Below are 16,463 nucleotides of genomic sequence, written 5' to 3'. Positions count from 1 at the left end.
TGCCTGCAACCCGGCTGGGCCCCGTGGTCGGCCCACTCGGCGGGGAGGCTCGAGCTCGACCCTCGGCAGCGTGTCATACCTCTCAGGCATGTTCATCGTGCTCACCACCCAGAGCAAGGGCTCTGCACCCGCGCGCCCGGCAGGGTTCCAACTTTTTCCGGGGTATGGTATGGTAGTCTCGCGCATGCCAGCTCAATCAAGACGGTGAACGAGCTAGTAGCTGGGCCCAGCTAGCGTGCGGGGAGAGCGGCATTGTGCATGGTGCGGAGTGCCTTGCCGTTCTTAACGGAGTCGCTTAGGCGGCTCCGCCTCCGGTGGTGAGCCGGTGTGCTCGAGCCGGTGTGTGATCTGTGATCTGTAAGGGTCCGCCCGCAGGCGCATTTTGTATACCGAGGCGGTGCCCGGTGCCGAGCGCAGGCAGAGCCCACAGGTCGGACCTTAAGACAGCATTGTAGATCCCTGGGCGAGGGTGATGGAGGGGGGGGTCCGGCGGCGGAGCACCCACCTCCTCCCGGCGTGCCGGGAGGCAGGATGTCATCCCCCGTGATCCAGGCCGCCCCGTCGGGGGTAGACCGCTCGTCTAGCCAATCAGCCTTAAGCGAGCGGTCTGGCCGTTGGAATGGCCGAGGTTGGTGGACTTGCGTCCTCGCATCGATCGTGGTTACAAGTACAAGTAAGTAGCGTTATGAACAACAAGCACCACTCAGGGAGGCGGCTGTCCCTGAAGGCGAACCTGTCCTCAGTTACGAGCCACCCCCCCTACTTGCCTCCTCTTTGTTCCCTGGCTTTCTGTCTCTTGCGCGCCTGCCGTCCAAGCTGTGCCCCCCGCATCTCGCCTCCTCGTACCCACCCCGGTGGGGGGGCGCCTTCGTGCCTTTCGTCCCCTGCAGTGCGTGCGCGCTCCTCCCCGTACGGCATCGGCCCCCCGTCCTCTGTGTGCTGTTGGCTCGCCCCCTCTCCCTGACTCATCGAATCACTCCGTTCGTTCTCAAGTCGCCCCCGCTTCCTCGGCGGCTGGGGCGCCTCGTCCTCTATGGCTGTTCCTCTTCTACGTCCATCACTGTGAATTCGTCGTCTGTCTGGCTGCCTTCGTTTGGATGGCCCGTTTCGGGTGGTTGCTCGCTCGGCCCTGGCTCTGTTGTGCGGTCGGGCATCTCTTCGTCCTCGCTCCTCTCTCCATCTTCGTCGCCGTCGTTGGCGTCTTCGGGGTGTCTCGAGCCGGTGTGTGTGCCAGCGGTCCGCGGACCGCGCCCTTGTCGTCGTGCCAGTGTGCTGTGAGAGAGGCTTGTATATTTTAACAATTCTTGTGGTCGCTCTTCAGTGCCAAAAGCGGGCACACTTACGCTCTCTCCCTCGCTCGGGAGGGCACGCACACACACACACTACTCACTAGTTTCGCTGGCGGTGGTGGCGATGGCAGGGCAGCGGTGGCGTGGCCGTCGGTGGCGGCGAGCGCGATGAGCCCGATGCGCTCGCTCGATCGGATGCACGCGAGATAGAGCCTACACAGAGCTTGTGGCCGCCGCCCATCCCCCCTCCGGCTCGCGCATGCCTGCGATGTGGACAGGGCCAGGGCCAGGGCGTGAAGACAGGGCTACCTCTCGGCTGCCCCTCGGCTGCCCCTCGGCTGCCCCTCGGCTGCCCCTCGGCTGCCCCTCGGCTGCCCCTCGGCTGCCCCTCGGCTGCCCCTCGGCTGCCCCTCGGCTGCCCCTCGGCTGTCTCTCGGCTGCCCCTCGGCTGCCCCTCGGCTGTCTCTCGGCTGTCTCTCGGCTGTCTCTCGGCTGTCTCTCGGCAGCTGAATGTCTCCCCATATCTCCCCACATCTCCCCACATCTCCCCATATCTGCGTTCCTGGAGGGTGGTTGGAGTCGGACATGGGCTTGAAGCGGTCCCACCCCTCCTTCTCTACCCTCTTGGCCGCCTAAGAAGAGCCGGGAGATATGGGGCGATATGGGGCGATATGGGGCGATATGGGGCGATATGGGGCGATATGGGGCGATATGGGGAGATTGGCCGCCTAGGAGGAGGATGAAGATATGGGGAGATATGGGGGGATATGGGGGGATATGGGGAGATATGGGGAGATATGGGGGATATGGGGGGATATGGGGGGATATGGGGAGTTACGGGGAGAGCTGGGGGCGGGATGCTGGAAAACATGCCTGCTCCTCGCGCCGCTTTTTGACCAGCGCGAGCTGCTCCATCTCCTACTCAGATCAAGAGGCATTGATTAGGCATGACGAATCGCGACTTCGACCAGCGCGAGCTGCTCCCTCTCCTACTCAGATCAAGAGGCATTGATTAATTACATAGCGAATTCGACCAGCGCGAGCTGCTCCCTCTCCTACTCAAACTGAGCTTCGGCGTTTACACACGATCCGGAGGGTCGAGATCGCAATCTCCCGGAGGAAGATCTGCTGTCGTGCGATTCCGGGGTTGGGGCTGTGCTGGTGTGTGAAGAGCTCTGCGCAGCACTGTGCAAGGGGGGGGGGGGGGGTACGAGTGCAGTGAATACACCGACTCTCTGTGCATGCGGGTCCGGGGCTGTGTTTTTGCGCGGATACACCGCGGGATGTGGCCGAAGGCGGCGGAGAGTGAGATACGTATCTCGAGGACGCGTCCTCTCGAGCGCTAGTCCAAAGAGATGGGTACGTGTCCCGCCTCTAGGCGCGAGATATGGGGAGATACGGGGAGATACGGGGAGATATGGGGAGATGTTCCGCTTCTAGGCGCGATCTCCTTGCGCATTGTCTCGGGGTCCGGCCCCTGCGCAAAGATAGAAAAGAAAAATCAGGCGGGGAAGGGGGGGGGGGGTTGGGGAGGGGGGCGTTAGAGCCAGGCGGCGGTAGGTGTGCGGCCGCACATCTCCCCATATCTCCCCATGTCTCCCGTCTCGCCCGCCACGTATGTCCCCATACCTTCCCATATCCCCGTGCGTGTGTGCGTGCGTGCGTGCGTGCGTGCGTGCGTGCGTGCGTGCGTGCGTGCGCGTGTGTGTGTGGGGGCGACACCTCATCCGACTCCTCCGACTCCTCCTTTTTGCTGCCGCCGTAGTCGAGCGCCTTGCCCTTCCCCTACACGGGAGATTATGGGTAGATATGGGGGGAGATATGGGGGAGATATGGGGGAGATATGGGGAGATGTGGGGACGTACGCGACGCCTTGCCCTAAGATAGGCGAGCACATTTCTCCTCTGGACCCCGTGAGTGTCTGGTCTTTGAGGTCTCTGTGTGTGGCTCCAGTGTGACCGTCTCCCTTGCATCCGCCCAGATGCACCGCCGGGTGACCCGTCGCTGGTCAAGCTGTGTCTTCACCTCTAACTACCATTGCCTTTGGGCGAGTATCTTCCTCCGCCTCGTCCTCCGAGCTCGAAGGAGGCATCATGCCCGCGTTCGGGTTCTGCCCTCCCTGCGGCGGCGGCGGGCATGCGGGGTGGCGGCAGCGGCGACCGCCGCGGCGACGGTGGCGGCAGAGGCGGCGGAGCGTGGAGGCGGTGGAAGATAGGCGAGCTCCCGGCGCGGCGGCGGGGAGTGAGTGGGGTGCCACCTCCTCCTCGGACGACTCGTCCTCCGACGAAGAGGGCGGGAGCATGCCGACGTTCGCGTTCTGCTTTGCAATCGGCCGGTGGTCGTCCTCGTCCTCGCTCCCCTGCTGCCGGTCGCGCCCCCCGCCGCCTCGCCCGCCGCGGTTGCCCTTCTGCCCGCGCCCCATGCTGCTACGCCGGTGCGTGTCCGGTGTCGTGCACCTAAGGTAGCGCACATGTCGTGAGCGAGGGGCCTGGGGAAGCCGGCGCCGCGGTGCCGCACCGCAGCAGGGTTCGGACTTTTGCGGGGTATGGAGCTATATCAGGACCGTAGGCGTCCATAGACACCTCACTAGACCCCACACACGGTCTCGTCCGTGCCTCGCCGGCCGGAGAGATTGCTGGAGGTAGAGCAAGCCTGCTCTAGCCTCGCATGTCACTTCCTGTCGTCTGTTGTGTCGTTGTGCCCTTGTTTGTACTCTTGGCACCGTGGAGTGCTGGGGGGGGCGACAAGGAGGATATGGCCTTGAGTTATGTGTAAGCCGACTCAGGGTGTGTGGCAGCCCGCTGGCTGTGTGTCTTGTGAGCTTGTTTGTGTCTGTGTGTCGCTCGTGCGTGCCGTCATCATCTGTCCAGCGTCCACCCATACCGCGTTCTGAGGGAGGGTGTAGAGGATGTAGAGTGTAGAGCACTGTAGAGCTGTAGAGATGTAGAGCGCTGTAGAGCTGTAGAGCTCTACATCCGCCGCGTGACGAGGCGCCTGCGTTGTAGAGCGATGTAGAGGCGCTCTACAACGTGAAATCTCTACAACAAACTCTACATCATAAGCGGCGAACGAGGCACGGTCGCTCTCCGACATGAGGCGCGTTGCACTTGCCAGTGCTGCCCTGGCCTTCTGTCTGCCCGCCCAATGGGTGGCAGATGCCTCTGCTGCTGTGGCATGCCTCACGGCTGCGACTGGCCGGCGCCTCGGCGCGTCAGCTCGGCTCGGCGTAGCGATCGTGGCCAGCGCAACTCGCCTGGACTCAACGCTCAGCCAGGAGCTCCCGCACGCGCTGGCGCGAGTCATGGCGCAGATAAGGCGTCTGAATGCTCGCCTCGCCTCGCGCAAATGCGACCGTCCTCGCAGCCGACAGTCCACCGCCTGCTAAAGAAGCACAGCGACGAATGCGGCACCGGCGACACATGGCAGGCTGGTCATGACGCAGTTATAGGGTGTTGTGTGCCGTCAGAGGGACTCTCTGTGTGTCAGGGATAGTCAGGGCTGTCCATCAGAGCTTCACTAAGCTCGGTAAAACCCCATTAGCGCGGCTCGACCTCTTTGAGTCACTGCCTTCCCGGCGGTTTGGCTGTAGAGCCTCTACAACAAACTCTACAACAAAATCGCGCTCTACATCGCTCTACAACGCAGGCGCCTCGTCACGCGGCGGATGTAGAGCTCTACAGCTCTACAGCGCTCCAGAGCGCTCTACATCTCTACAGCTCTACAGCGCTCTACACTCTACATCCTCTACACCCTCCCTCAGACCGCGTTGGTGTCCAGTCCGAGCCTGGCTGTTCTTCACCTTTCTACCTACCTACCTAGGACCATACCCCCCAACCTTTGGGCCGTGAGCCTACCATACCATAACCCGCAAAAAGTTGGAACCCAGAGAGGGCTGACAAAAGAATTTCACAGCAGACGGCCAAGAATTCTTCTTTTTTCTGGAGAATTTTATGGCTGATAAGTATGTTGAGTCCTGGCTCAACAACGCAGATAAAGGACTTGGGTGGTCCGGCCCACAAGTCCGGCTCATGCGCCCCGACTGACCGATCTACCGCACTGATCACTTCCGCCGCCCCCTCGCTCCCAACCCATCCACCTCGCCTCGGGCCGCGCCGCGCGATCTCGGGCGATCTCGCGCGATCTCGGGCGATCTCGGAGCTCCACGCCACGCCTCTCCACCCCGCCCCACCTCACCCACCGCCGCGCCGCGCTATCTCGGGCGATCTCGGAGCGTCGCTCGCGCGGCGTCAGACCTTTAAATTCTTTCATAGGGAGTTTTCTTCTAAGATTCTTTCATAGGTGAGAGAGAGTTCTATTGTTTAAATTCTTTCGTGTGCCGGTGATAGTACTAGCACGCGCCAGTTCGCACCTGTGTCGAGCCTGTGTGCTAAAAGAAAGAAAACACACAACCCAAGGGAGGGATGGGAGAACGGCACGCCGCCACCACACAGGGATTTTAAGGAGAGGAGTGTGGTGCGCTAGCCGTCGCCCACCCTGGGGAGTCTGCCTCTTCGTATCTCTTTTCGCAGTCTCTCGCCGCTTCTCGCTGTACCAAAAAGAGGGCTACACACGGCCCTCTACGCTGGGGCGCCGGCGCCCTACTGGGCGCCCCCCGCTCCCTTCCCCTTAGAGCCCCCCATCCCACTAGCATTCCCCCGCGGTCCCTCGCGGTCGCGCGACGCCGCACCAATGGCGCGCTGTGCCTCGTCCGCGAGCGCCGTCCAGAGCTGCACCGACAGTCGCTGCAGCGCAAACGGCATCCATTCGCGCGCCGACCACGACGTCTGGTCGTACTGCCACCACGTGAGCTTCCGGCCCGCCACCTTAGCCACCCGCATCAGCAGCTCCTCCACCCCCGCGCTCATTGCGCCGAACTCCTCGAAGAGCAGCGCCTCCACGCGGCACTTCCCCTCTGCGTCGGTGTACTGGCCCTTGACAGCCTCGACCGTCCCGGTCCCCGTCCGCGGGTCCCACATCCCCACCCTCCCGCCCCTGTCCCCGCCCTCCACGCCCAGAACCGTCTCGCGGGCGCGTGGCAGCGTGTTGCCGCAAGCGACAAACGCCCCCATGCGCCCCACCCCCGAGGGGTCCGACGGCACACCGGCGAAGATCTTGGTGTCGCCGATGCAGGGCAGGTCCCCAATCACGCCCTGGTAAATGTACAAGTCCGTCCTCGTAGTGCTGTGCTCGCAGTAAAACTCGTGCTCCACCGCGCCGCGCCCCAGCTTGCCAAGCAGCAACTCGACAAGGTCCAGGAGGACCTCCTTGTGCCGCATATCGCTAAAATTCTTTCATAGGGTGACAAGGTGGTGACACACCTCTCAGTGGATGGCGGCCGTTTCCACCAGACCGGCGGACGAGCGCGAGCTCCTCTCCGCCTGCCCGGCCCTCGCGGGCACGCCTCTCGCCGACCTCCGCTCGTCGGACGTCAAGAAGAAGCTGCTCTCGATGCCCGTGTCGCACATCTTTCCTGGCACGCGCGCGAACGAGGCGCTGACGGCCGCGGTGGCTGCCGGGCGCGCCCGCGTCTCGCGCGCCTCGTCCGAGGGCAGCACCTCCGACGCGGACGACGCCGGCCTCTCGGCGGTGATTGAGACGCTGGCCAACCTGCTCTCGGCGCCGGCGCTCAAGGACGAGCGGAGCTCCGCGGCGGCGAGGGCGGAGGTGGAGGGGGGCAGTCCGCCGCCGCGCGGCCTCCCCCGCGTCCTCTCCTCCCACTCCCTCTCGGCGCGCCTGAAGAGCGGCACGGCGGACGCGCACAAGGACGCCGAAAACGTGCAGTACGTCCGCTCGTTGCTGCGCGGAAAGGTGTCGCGGCAGCAGTACGCGCTGCTGCTGCGCGACCTGCACCACGTCTACGTCGCCCTCGAGGCGGCGCTGGACGCCGCCGCGGATCGCTGCGAGGCGGTCCGTGCCATCCACTTCCCCTCGCAGCTTGGCCGGCGCGAGGCGCGCGCGCCCGCCCTCTGTGAAGAGGCAGGGTGAGTGTGAAGAGGAAGGTGTGAACGGCGTCTATTCACACCTCCAGCTGTGAACAGGCGCTCGCGCTTGACCTCGAGGCGCACGCGGGCGGCGGCTGGCGCGAGACGCTCGGCCCTCCCAGCCCGCCGTGCGCCGAGTACGTCGCGCGCATCACCGAGCTCGGCGCGTCGACAGAGGCGTCCGAGGCGGCCCTGCTCACGCATCCAGGACACGTCCGAGACATGTCCGAGACATGTCGCATAGGCGTCCGAGGCGGCCCTGCTCGTGGCACGCGTCCAGGACACGTCCGAGACATGTCCGAGACATGTCGCATAGGCGTCCGAGGCGGCCTTGCTCGTAGCGCACGCCTACACCCGCTACTTGGGCGAGCCCTTCCCTCGCCGCCCCGTCGTTCGCCGCCGCCCTCGCCACCACCACTTTCGCCGCCTCCATCGCCGCCAACCCCCGTTGCCGCTTCCCTCCCCGCCGCCTCCCTCCCCGCCTCCCTGCGCCGGTGTTTCGAGCGTCCGCCGCCGCGCGCGTTTTTCTTTTCAGGCGACCTGTCGGGGGGCCAGATCATCGCCAAGGCGTTGCGGCGGCACTACGGCGCCGACGCGGCGATGCACTTTTACCGCTTCGACGCGATCGCCTCGCCCTCCGCCTTCAAGAAGGCCCACACACACACACACACACACACACACACACACACACACACACACACACACACACACACACACACACACACACACACACACACACACACACACACACACACACACACACACACACACACACACACACACACACACACACACAGACCGCTCACCCACGCGCCCTGGGCCTTTTGCACTATGAATGCCGTCGGGCTCCTGTCGTCCAAACGTGGAGACGCGAGGGACTAGCCTGGCCCTTGCCCCACCACCTCGTGTGTGTGGAGAAGCTTACCTGACCTTTACCTTGCCTCGAGGTCTACCGCCTTGTGTGTGTGGAGAAGCTTACCTGACCGTACCTTGCCTTAAGGTCTACCGCCGCGCACTCTACGAGCTGATGACATCGAGCGCGGCCGTCTATGCGGAGGCGCTCGTCGCCGAGGCGAGCCGTCCTAGTCCCACACCTCAAGACTACCGAATCCAGTGTGCGGGCGGGCCGGGGTTCGGATGCGAGCTGTAACACCTCTCGATGCGGAGGCGCTCGTCGCAGAGACAGACACCGCCCGCCTCCGCCACGTCCTCCGTCAGCGGACCCGAGATGTGGGGGAGATCTGGCGTCCTCCCTCGCCGCCAAGGAGCCTCGGCCAGCCCTGCAGCCCATCCTCCCAAATACACGCCCCAGACTAGAGGGGGCGGTTTTGCCCCCCCCCCCCCCCCCGGCCACCGGCGCCGCGCGCGTCCCCCTTCGTCAACCCATAATGAATAAAGCAGGCAGACGCCGCCCTCCTCCGCCAGCGCGCGCGCCCCCCGCCACCTCATCAGCGACCCCATCACTCATCAAACCCAGGCCAACGCCGCCTTCTCCTTCAACGCGCGCATCTTCCGCCACCTCGACGCGGTCTGCGGGCTCGCCGCGCCCGCGCCCTCCCCCTCCGCTGCCGCGCCCGAAGTGGCGACTGCCGCCGCCGCCGCCCCCGCCTCCGCCGCCGCCGCCACAACGAGCGGCGCGACGCCGGGTGAGTGCGCGTCCGGTGCGTCGCTTTGTGCATGAAGAGGAAATGGAGAGGCGAGTGATCGACTCATAGGCGAGTGCCCGTTCGGGTTCACGGCGAGGAACGCGATGGAGGCGCCCCTCCCTGCCGGCCACCCTTCCGTCGCCGCGGGCGGCACGGCGAAGCGGGGCGGAGGCGGGTCGGTGTGGTGCCGGTGCGAGGATGCCGCCGTCCTCTGCGCCGCGCTGCTCGCCGCGGCGGCCGTCGCGTGCCGCGGCGACCCGCAGGTGCCGTACTCCTGGGTTGTGCCGGCAGAGTGAGGGGGTGTGGCACAGCCCCTCGCTCTCAACTCCGGCTTGCGCCGAGCTGTGCACGGTTTGCGGACGCGAGCGTACAGTGAGTCCGGACCCAGGCGTGCGGACGTTTGTGGTCGAGAGAAAGAGAGAGAGAGAGGAAGAGAGAGAGAGAGAGCCACGAGGGCGCCATGTAGAGAGCGTAATGTGCCGTGACGCGCCGGGGCGATCGAACGCCGAAGAGTTTGTGGGCGGTTCATGGGCTGTGGCGCGTGAGAAGGTGAACGACTGACCCCAGGCTCGTGTTGTGCGCGAGTATATGGGACACGATGTCTCAAATATGAGAGGTTTTGACTCCTACCGGCTCCTGACGCTATCCCTGGCAGCTCTAATGACCAGGATCAGTAGTGCTATGATAGAGGGTGCCCATACTAGCGCAGGAGCTGCCACACTCGCCCGGACCGGCTCCCTCTGGGGCCGGTTCCGCAGCCCGTGAGAGCCGACAGCGGGGCCGTGCCGCGGGTGCCTACTGCTGAGTGCCACAAACACTGCGCCGTCCCGCCATCACCTACAGGCTGTCTTGTGTGATGGTTGGGATGTCCAAACGCCACCATCTTGGCTCTTGCGACCTCAAACCCGCGAGCTGTATGGGTGGTCCTGACGTCGACAGACGCCCGATGACCACGGTGAAGCTGAGCCGGAACGAGTCGACAAGTCTCGTCTGAGCCCGTGGCGGTCGCCGGCTGAGTCGCTGTGCACGGGCCGGTACCTCAGGCGTCACCTCCGCAGCCTCAGTTCTCAAACTCCACCACCTCCGCCAGGACGCCGTCGGTGGCACGTTCGGCGGCGTACTTTCTGCAGCTCCATCTCGAGTACGGCGTCGAGTCTACTCACTCCTGTTGGATCTGTGCACTCCCTGGGTCCCAGGGAGTGCACAGATCCAGCAAGCGGTGCGTCCCGGCAGCGCGCGCAGGCTGCGGAGCTGCAACAAACTCCAGACACGCTTTTTGGGACATTTTCGACGCTTTTGTCCCATATACTCGCACAACATGCCCCCATGCGCCCTGAAATCTACGACAACCTCGCCGACCGCCCATCCCCCCTTCCCCTCTCCAACCTCGACCAGTCGATGACCGTTGAGTCTGCCCCGCCGCCACCCGCACCCCCCCCCGGAAAGTCTTTTTTATTATTACAAGTTACACAACTCGGCCCCCTAGAGCCGTAGCCCGCCCCTCTCCGAGAGCAGATTAGAGGTGGCGTTAATAGCGGGGTGCGAGCGGGAACCTCAGTCTTCGTCGCTCTCGCCATCCGCCGCGTCGGCCAGCCGCATCGCCTTGTGCCCACGCGAATTGCCTCACACTTAGCGCGCGGAGGCGTCTATTCTATCCGCCTACTCTCACCTTGTCGTGCTCGGCCCAAGAGGCGAGGAAGCAGGCGCGAACGACGTCATGCCCGACGAGCTTGAGCGAGGAGCCGCCGACCTACAAGGCGATCGGCCCACAACGCCTCTGGTCGCAGCCGTGCCACGCCTCGACGGCGCGAGGAGCTATCGAGACCATCAGCGCGGAACCGATGGCGATGGACTTTAGGCTCGGGCTGTCGTCGCTGCAGATCGCATCGTACCTGCTCAAGTGACGTCCCGTGAGGGAACGGCGTTCCTGCGCCCTGTCCGCCATCGTTTGCAGGTCCCGTCGCACAATTCGGTCAAGTCATACTCCTTGAGGAATGCGGGGAGCCCTGCTCGCACGGCACCGCATCGTGAAGGGCAGGCGGCTCGCTCCAGTCGCCGTGAATGGACGCAAGAGGACGGGTGCTGCCGTCAATAGCGTCGTTAATCTGCTTGTTGATCTCGGCGAGATCCTCAACGCTGAGGTCGGCGTTGCACGCTGTCAGGGAGGCAGAGCGGGTGAGTTGAGACCAGGGAGAGGTGAGCCACACGGCCGTCGCGGGAACCCGGCCTCTCCACGCCGTGTGAGCTGCGCGTCGGTGTGGGGACGTATCTTGGCGCGAGGGCCTGCAGCGTAGATGAGGATCACAGCCATCACTAGCGCGGTCAGCATCGCCGAGAGGATCGACAGGATCCCGAGCGTCCACGAGATTGTTGCGAGGGTCACCTCGTAGCAGTAGCAGCCGCGGCGCGCGTGCTTTCCATAGCACGGCCGCACCGAGCCGCAGCCGACGCCGCAGGAGCCTCGCGGCAGCGCAAAGTGCATGGCCCTGCGCGAAAATCAATCGCGGCGAAAAGTGTGGCGAGGTGAGGCGAGCTTGGATAGCTGTGATGAGGACGCGGCATTGTTGCGCCGGCAGCGCGGTCTGTGAGACGGGTTGGTTGGGTGGCAGAGGCGGGGATGGGTGGCGATTGCGCGCCATTTGAATCGGATGATCCGCTCGAAGAGGAGGATGTCGAGGGCCAGGACGAGCGAGATGAAGGCATAGACTATCTTCTTCAGCAGCCCATCCGTGATCAGCGCCTTCATGATCCCATCCAGGTCGGTGATTCCTGCCATCGAGTGGCCCGGGTCAACTTCAACTAGCGCGGTTGATACTTTGGCACGGAGCGCCGTTCGCGGATGGCACCACGTGTAAGTCCTCAGGCGTGTGTTTGTGGGAGTCAGACTACCCAAGCACACCCCTGCCGAGCATGGCAAAGGCGGTCACGACGAGAAGCATCCCGAGCAGAGCCCACCATGGCATGACGGCCGCAAAGGCCTCGCAATAGCGGCGGGTCTTGTCGTCCTTGCAGCAGCTCAGCCGTGCCCAACGCGTCGCACATGAACGTTGAACTCCGTCGGTGAGCGACTTCATAAGGCCAGCACCCGCCTGGGTTGTTCCCGGTTAGGAAAAGAATTCAACGAATCGTGACTGGCGCGCACTGGCACTAATGTCACTTCCTGTCGTCTGTTGTGTAGTTGTGCCCTTGTTTGTACTCTTGGCACCGTGGAGTGCTGGGGGGGGCGACAGGGAGGATATGGCCTTGAGTTATGTGTAAGCCGACTCAGGGTGTGTGGCAGCCCGCTGGCTGTGTGTCTTGTGAGCTTGTTTGTGTCTGTGTGTCGCTCGTGCGTGTCGTCATCATCTGTCCAGCGTCCACCCATACCGCGTTGGTGTCCAGTCCGAGCCTGGCTGTTCTTCACCTTTCTACCTACCTACCTACACTAATAAAGGATTCAAGAACCGACAGGGCCGCCATCGCCGAAGCTGTGCTTTTTCTTTTTCTTTTGAGAGCAGGACGCCGGGTTTGTCTTGTATGTGCGTGTCGGGCCGGGGTGTGAGCGAGGGGCAGAAGGGGCGGGGGCGTGCGGGGCAGACAACGTCGGGCGGCTTGTCGGGGTCCGGAGAATCCGAGGCGGGAACGAGGACTAGGGGGTTATACACTCTCTGAGGCCTCAGACCCCCCTCTGAGGACGGGTCGGACCCCTGCCTTGGCGGCACAGAGGGTTTGACTCTGACTCTGTGCCGCCTCTGTGGCCTCTCTTGGCTGATTTTGGCCTCAGAGGGTCCCCGGCCGAGGGTCTGTCTTGGCGCGGCACAGAGGGCGTTGACCTCAGAGGGTAGCCCCCTCTCGGCAGACAGAAGCGAGTCGCGAGAGCCCCGGGCGGAGGCCGGAGCGCCTAGCCCTCCACGAACGGCGCTGACCAGGGAGGGCGGGGAGGGGGCGGAAGCAGCGAGCATGACTAAGGCGCTACTCTACGCTTCTGCTGCTGCAGGCTCGCCCACAGCGCCCGCGCCGACCCCTGCGCGACAGCTTCGCGCGGCCAGCGCGCAGCGGCGCCGCCGACCCGTCAACTTGAGTGAGGATGTGCTTGGAGCGGCCGCCCGAGGAGGAGGTAGTGATCTCCACATCCGTCCCCTGCTCCAGCTTGGCCATGAGGCGCCGCGGCGTCCTAGTGAACTCGAACTTGAGGTATCCGAAACCAATGGAAGCTGGGCCTGCTGGGGGGGGGGTTCTCTCTGCTTGGCTGGGGGGGGTTCTCTCTGCTTGGTGGGGGATCACGACAGACTTGAAATACCGCTGAAAACTCCCTCTGAGGAGCGGCCTCGCGGGGCTTGCCTTGGCGTCTCAGAGGGTCCCCGTAGCCTCAGAGGCTGCGCCGAGAGAGGCTGGCTTGGCGGCACAGGCCTTCAGAGGGTCGGCCCAGGCACCCTCTGAGCCGCTCGTGGATGGCCTCTCTTGGCACAGAGGGTACCCTCTGAGACGAGCAGATCTGGGCCCCCTTGCCTCAGACCCCCCCCCTCTGATACAACCCCCTAGTGAACGAGGAGGGGGGAATGGGCGGTCGGCGTCGGGGTAGCAGGCCGCAGGGCGTACGGGGTAGCCGTCACTTTCCTGCCTCACAAGGGCGGGGCTGTCCCGGAAAGTGAGAGACGCCGGGCAGCGTGGCGCATTACTGAACCCTCCCATACGTGCTTGTGCTTCCTCCTTTGCTGTCCCATCTCCTCATCTCTTTCCCGCCTGGGCGGGGCGGTGGGCGGGCGCGCGGTGCGGCGTGGCGTGTGCGTGTGTGCGACTGCAACGAAGGACCGCTCGCAGAGGACCATTGGGTTTGTACTATTAACAACGAAGGCGCTCGCAAAAAAAAAGAATTGTTGCTCCGACGCGCGGCCCCGCGCGAGCAGCGAGCTACTCGTACTGCGACCTGAGTATGGCGCCCTTCAGCCGGCTTGTGCCGCTGGGCCTCGTGCTGCTCGCCCTAGTGGTAATTCCGACACTACGAAACTTTCCGACAATGATATCCTACGACGAGGGGCCAGCTGCCGCTCCCACGCCCGCTGGAAGCGAGCCGCTGAGTCGGGTGGCCGCTCTCCGGGCGCGGGAGCGCGATCTTGCGACGCGACTGGGCTCGCTGAACGGAACGCTGTCGATCGCGCGCACGCGGCTCGCCGCTGCGGCCGTGCATACACGACACGCAGTTCCAGCTCCGGCCGACCCTGCACCAGCCACGTACCCGCTCGACGGCGCGGGTGGCCACGCGTGTGTGGGAGGCTGCGGTCGCGGCACGTGCAACGCCGACCTCGGTCGGTGCGACTGCCCGCCGTTTGCCAAGGGCGCCGGCTGCGCCGAGCCGCTCTTCCCCGCCTGCGTCGACCAGTACGGCCTCAAGCCGACGGTGGCGGCGTGCGGCATCCACTCACAACCCGCCTTCCCGGCGACGTGCGACTGCGTGATGCAGTGCCACGAGCTGGCGCTCGACGCGCGGCAGGAGTGCGTCGTGGCGCCCGCGCCTGGCGAGAGCATGGCGGCGGCCGAGCGGCGCACCAAGGCGGCCATCCCGTGGTCGCCGATCATCGCCAACGAGACGTGGCTGCAGCGGACGCGCGCCGACGCGGCGGCGAGCCTCGCCGACGGCCACTGCTCCGGCCGCGGCATCCTCTCGGTCCAGCTGCCGTACCAGTTCTACCCGAAGGCGTCGGACTGCGTGCCGTCCGACCGCCGGTACAACCTCGAGGAGTGCGCCAACCAGCGCACGCCCAAGTGCCGCTGCTTTCCGGGCTTCACGGGGCCGACGTGCAGCGTGAGGTGCGGCGGCGCCCACACACTGAGGCGATGAGTATCCGCATCTACTAGCAGTCGGGCCCGATCTCAATCAGCGCCGCCGGAGCCGGCGAGCTCTCCACAACCTCCCACATCGCAGCCACGCCTGCGGCAGGATGGACAAGTCGCCCGGGCTGCACAAGTGCTTCAACGAGTGCAGCGGCCGCGGCGCGTGCGAGCACAACTTCTGTCGCTGCGAGCCGGGCAGCTGGGGCATCGACTGCTCCCTTGGACCGGGCAGCGGCAGCAGCGGCGGCAGCGGCGGCGGCAGCGGCGGCGGCGCGCGCGGCGCTGCGGCGACGGCGGACGGCGGCGTGCGGCCGCTTATCTACGTGTACGACATGCCGCCGCGCTTCACGTCGTGGCTGGCGGCGTACCGCAAGGGCGACTGGAGCCGCGACCACTGGTACGGCGTCGACGTGATGCTGCACCAGCAGCTGCTGCGCTCGGCTTCGATGTGTAGATGTTCACGAACTCGAGGTGCTCTCGTGCCTTGACGTACGCAAGAGCTGCTTCTTCCGAGAGCTTCTGCACGCGTCCCATTGCTTTGGACGAGGGCTCCTTCTTCTCCTCGTCAATGCCCAGAGCCTCGGCAACTTTCGATTTGATCTCAGGCGCACCGCACGCTCGACCCGGGCGCGGCCGACTACTTCTTCAGACTATAGCCTACAAGCTGCAAGCTGCATGCTACCACTTATACATCACTGCATCACTACGCCATACATCCTTCACCCTATACCCTGCATCCCATTCCCTACATCCCATTCCCTACCTCCTTCATCCTGCCCCCTACACCCTACTTCCTTCAGGTAAGGCCGACTACTTCTTCATCCCGCTGCACCTCTCGCTCGGCTACCACTCGCACCGCTACTACTTCAAGCACTTGTGAACAGCGTCTCTTCACACCTCCAGCTGTGAACAGGCTACCACTCGCACCGCTACCACTTCAAGCACTTGTGAACAGCGTCCCTTCACACCTCCAGCTGTGAACAGGCTACTACTCGCACCGCTACTACTTCAAGCACTTCACGCAGCCGGCGCACAAGCCGCTGCGCGACGCGATCGCGTACGTCAAGAGGACGTGGCCGTACTTTGCGCGGAGCGGCGGCGCCGACCACATAATCGTGATGACCCAGGACCAGGGCAACCGGTTCGTGCGGCAGCAGGTGCCCGAGAGCCGGCCCCTCATCATGCTGCACCACTGGGGCGCGCCGGCGTCGGTCAAGGTCGACAGCGACGGGCAGGGCGACCACGTCGCCGGCAAGGACTTCTGCGTGCCGCCCTTCCACGGCGAGCAGGCGCGGATGAACCGCTGGCTCCCGGCGACGCTCAACTCGGAGCACGGCGGCTGCATGGGCAGGGACGGCAAGCCGACGGCGCGCTGCGACCTCTCTGTTCACGGGTCGCCTCTGGCACCTGTTCGGCGCACTAGCCCGTCACGCCAAGCGCTAGGGCAATGTGCGATGAGGATCGAGAGCGTGGCGCAGCCACGCCAGCGTCTCCGAAGCTAATCTAGAGAGGTCGGCGACGGCCGACGCCGCGCCTCTTCACACCTCTCTGTTCACAGGTCGCCTGCGCGAGGCCGTCGATCTCGCGCGAGCAGCTCGGCGCGCCGCTCGACGAGGCGGCGTTCAAGCGCGAGCTCTTCTTCTCGGGGAAGATGAACCTCAACTGGGGGCGCCACTACTCTCTCGGCGTGCGGCAGGCGGTAATCTCGGGCAATCTCGGGTAATCTCGGGCAATCT

At 64.7% G+C, this 16,463-nt stretch overlaps 3 protein-coding genes across 3 annotated transcripts; 2 read left to right on the top strand and 1 right to left on the bottom strand.

Annotated features, from left to right (window-relative positions):
* Positions 1-1,291: 1,291 nt before the first annotated feature.
* Positions 1,292-3,746, bottom strand: EMIHUDRAFT_438929 (hypothetical protein). The gene is made up of 6 exons (XM_005758189.1): positions 3,547-3,746; positions 3,325-3,408; positions 3,012-3,074; positions 2,740-2,766; positions 2,159-2,207; positions 1,292-1,921 (listed from the first exon to the last, which is right to left on the bottom strand). The coding sequence occupies exons 1-6, from the start codon at positions 3,709-3,711 to the stop codon at positions 1,503-1,505; spliced, it is 807 nt and encodes a 268-aa protein (XP_005758246.1). The 5' UTR covers positions 3,712-3,746; the 3' UTR covers positions 1,292-1,502.
* A 2,845-nt stretch (positions 3,747-6,591) lies between these two features.
* Positions 6,592-9,559, top strand: EMIHUDRAFT_438923 (hypothetical protein). Its single transcript, XM_005758188.1, has 7 exons — positions 6,592-7,238; positions 7,328-7,456; positions 7,596-7,635; positions 7,806-7,921; positions 8,271-8,342; positions 8,748-8,916; positions 8,986-9,559. The coding sequence occupies exons 1-7, from the start codon at positions 6,618-6,620 to the stop codon at positions 9,210-9,212; spliced, it is 1,374 nt and encodes a 457-aa protein (XP_005758245.1). The 5' UTR covers positions 6,592-6,617; the 3' UTR covers positions 9,213-9,559.
* A 4,269-nt stretch (positions 9,560-13,828) lies between these two features.
* EMIHUDRAFT_219932 (hypothetical protein) lies at positions 13,829-16,229 on the top strand (the record flags this gene model as incomplete). The annotated part of the gene is made up of 3 exons (XM_005758187.1): positions 13,829-14,703; positions 14,834-14,907; positions 15,712-16,229. 3 exons carry the CDS (start codon positions 13,829-13,831, stop codon positions 16,227-16,229), a joined length of 1,467 nt encoding a protein of 488 aa, XP_005758244.1.
* Between the last annotated feature and the right edge of the window lie 234 nt (positions 16,230-16,463).

The sequence above is a fragment of the Emiliania huxleyi genome, assembly GCF_000372725.1.
Source record: "Emiliania huxleyi CCMP1516 unplaced genomic scaffold EMIHUscaffold_88, whole genome shotgun sequence".
Taxonomy (NCBI): Eukaryota; Haptophyta; order Isochrysidales; family Noelaerhabdaceae; genus Emiliania; species Emiliania huxleyi.
Note: the sequence above shows the minus strand (reverse complement) of the source record. Positions and strands in the feature narration are given on the sequence as shown.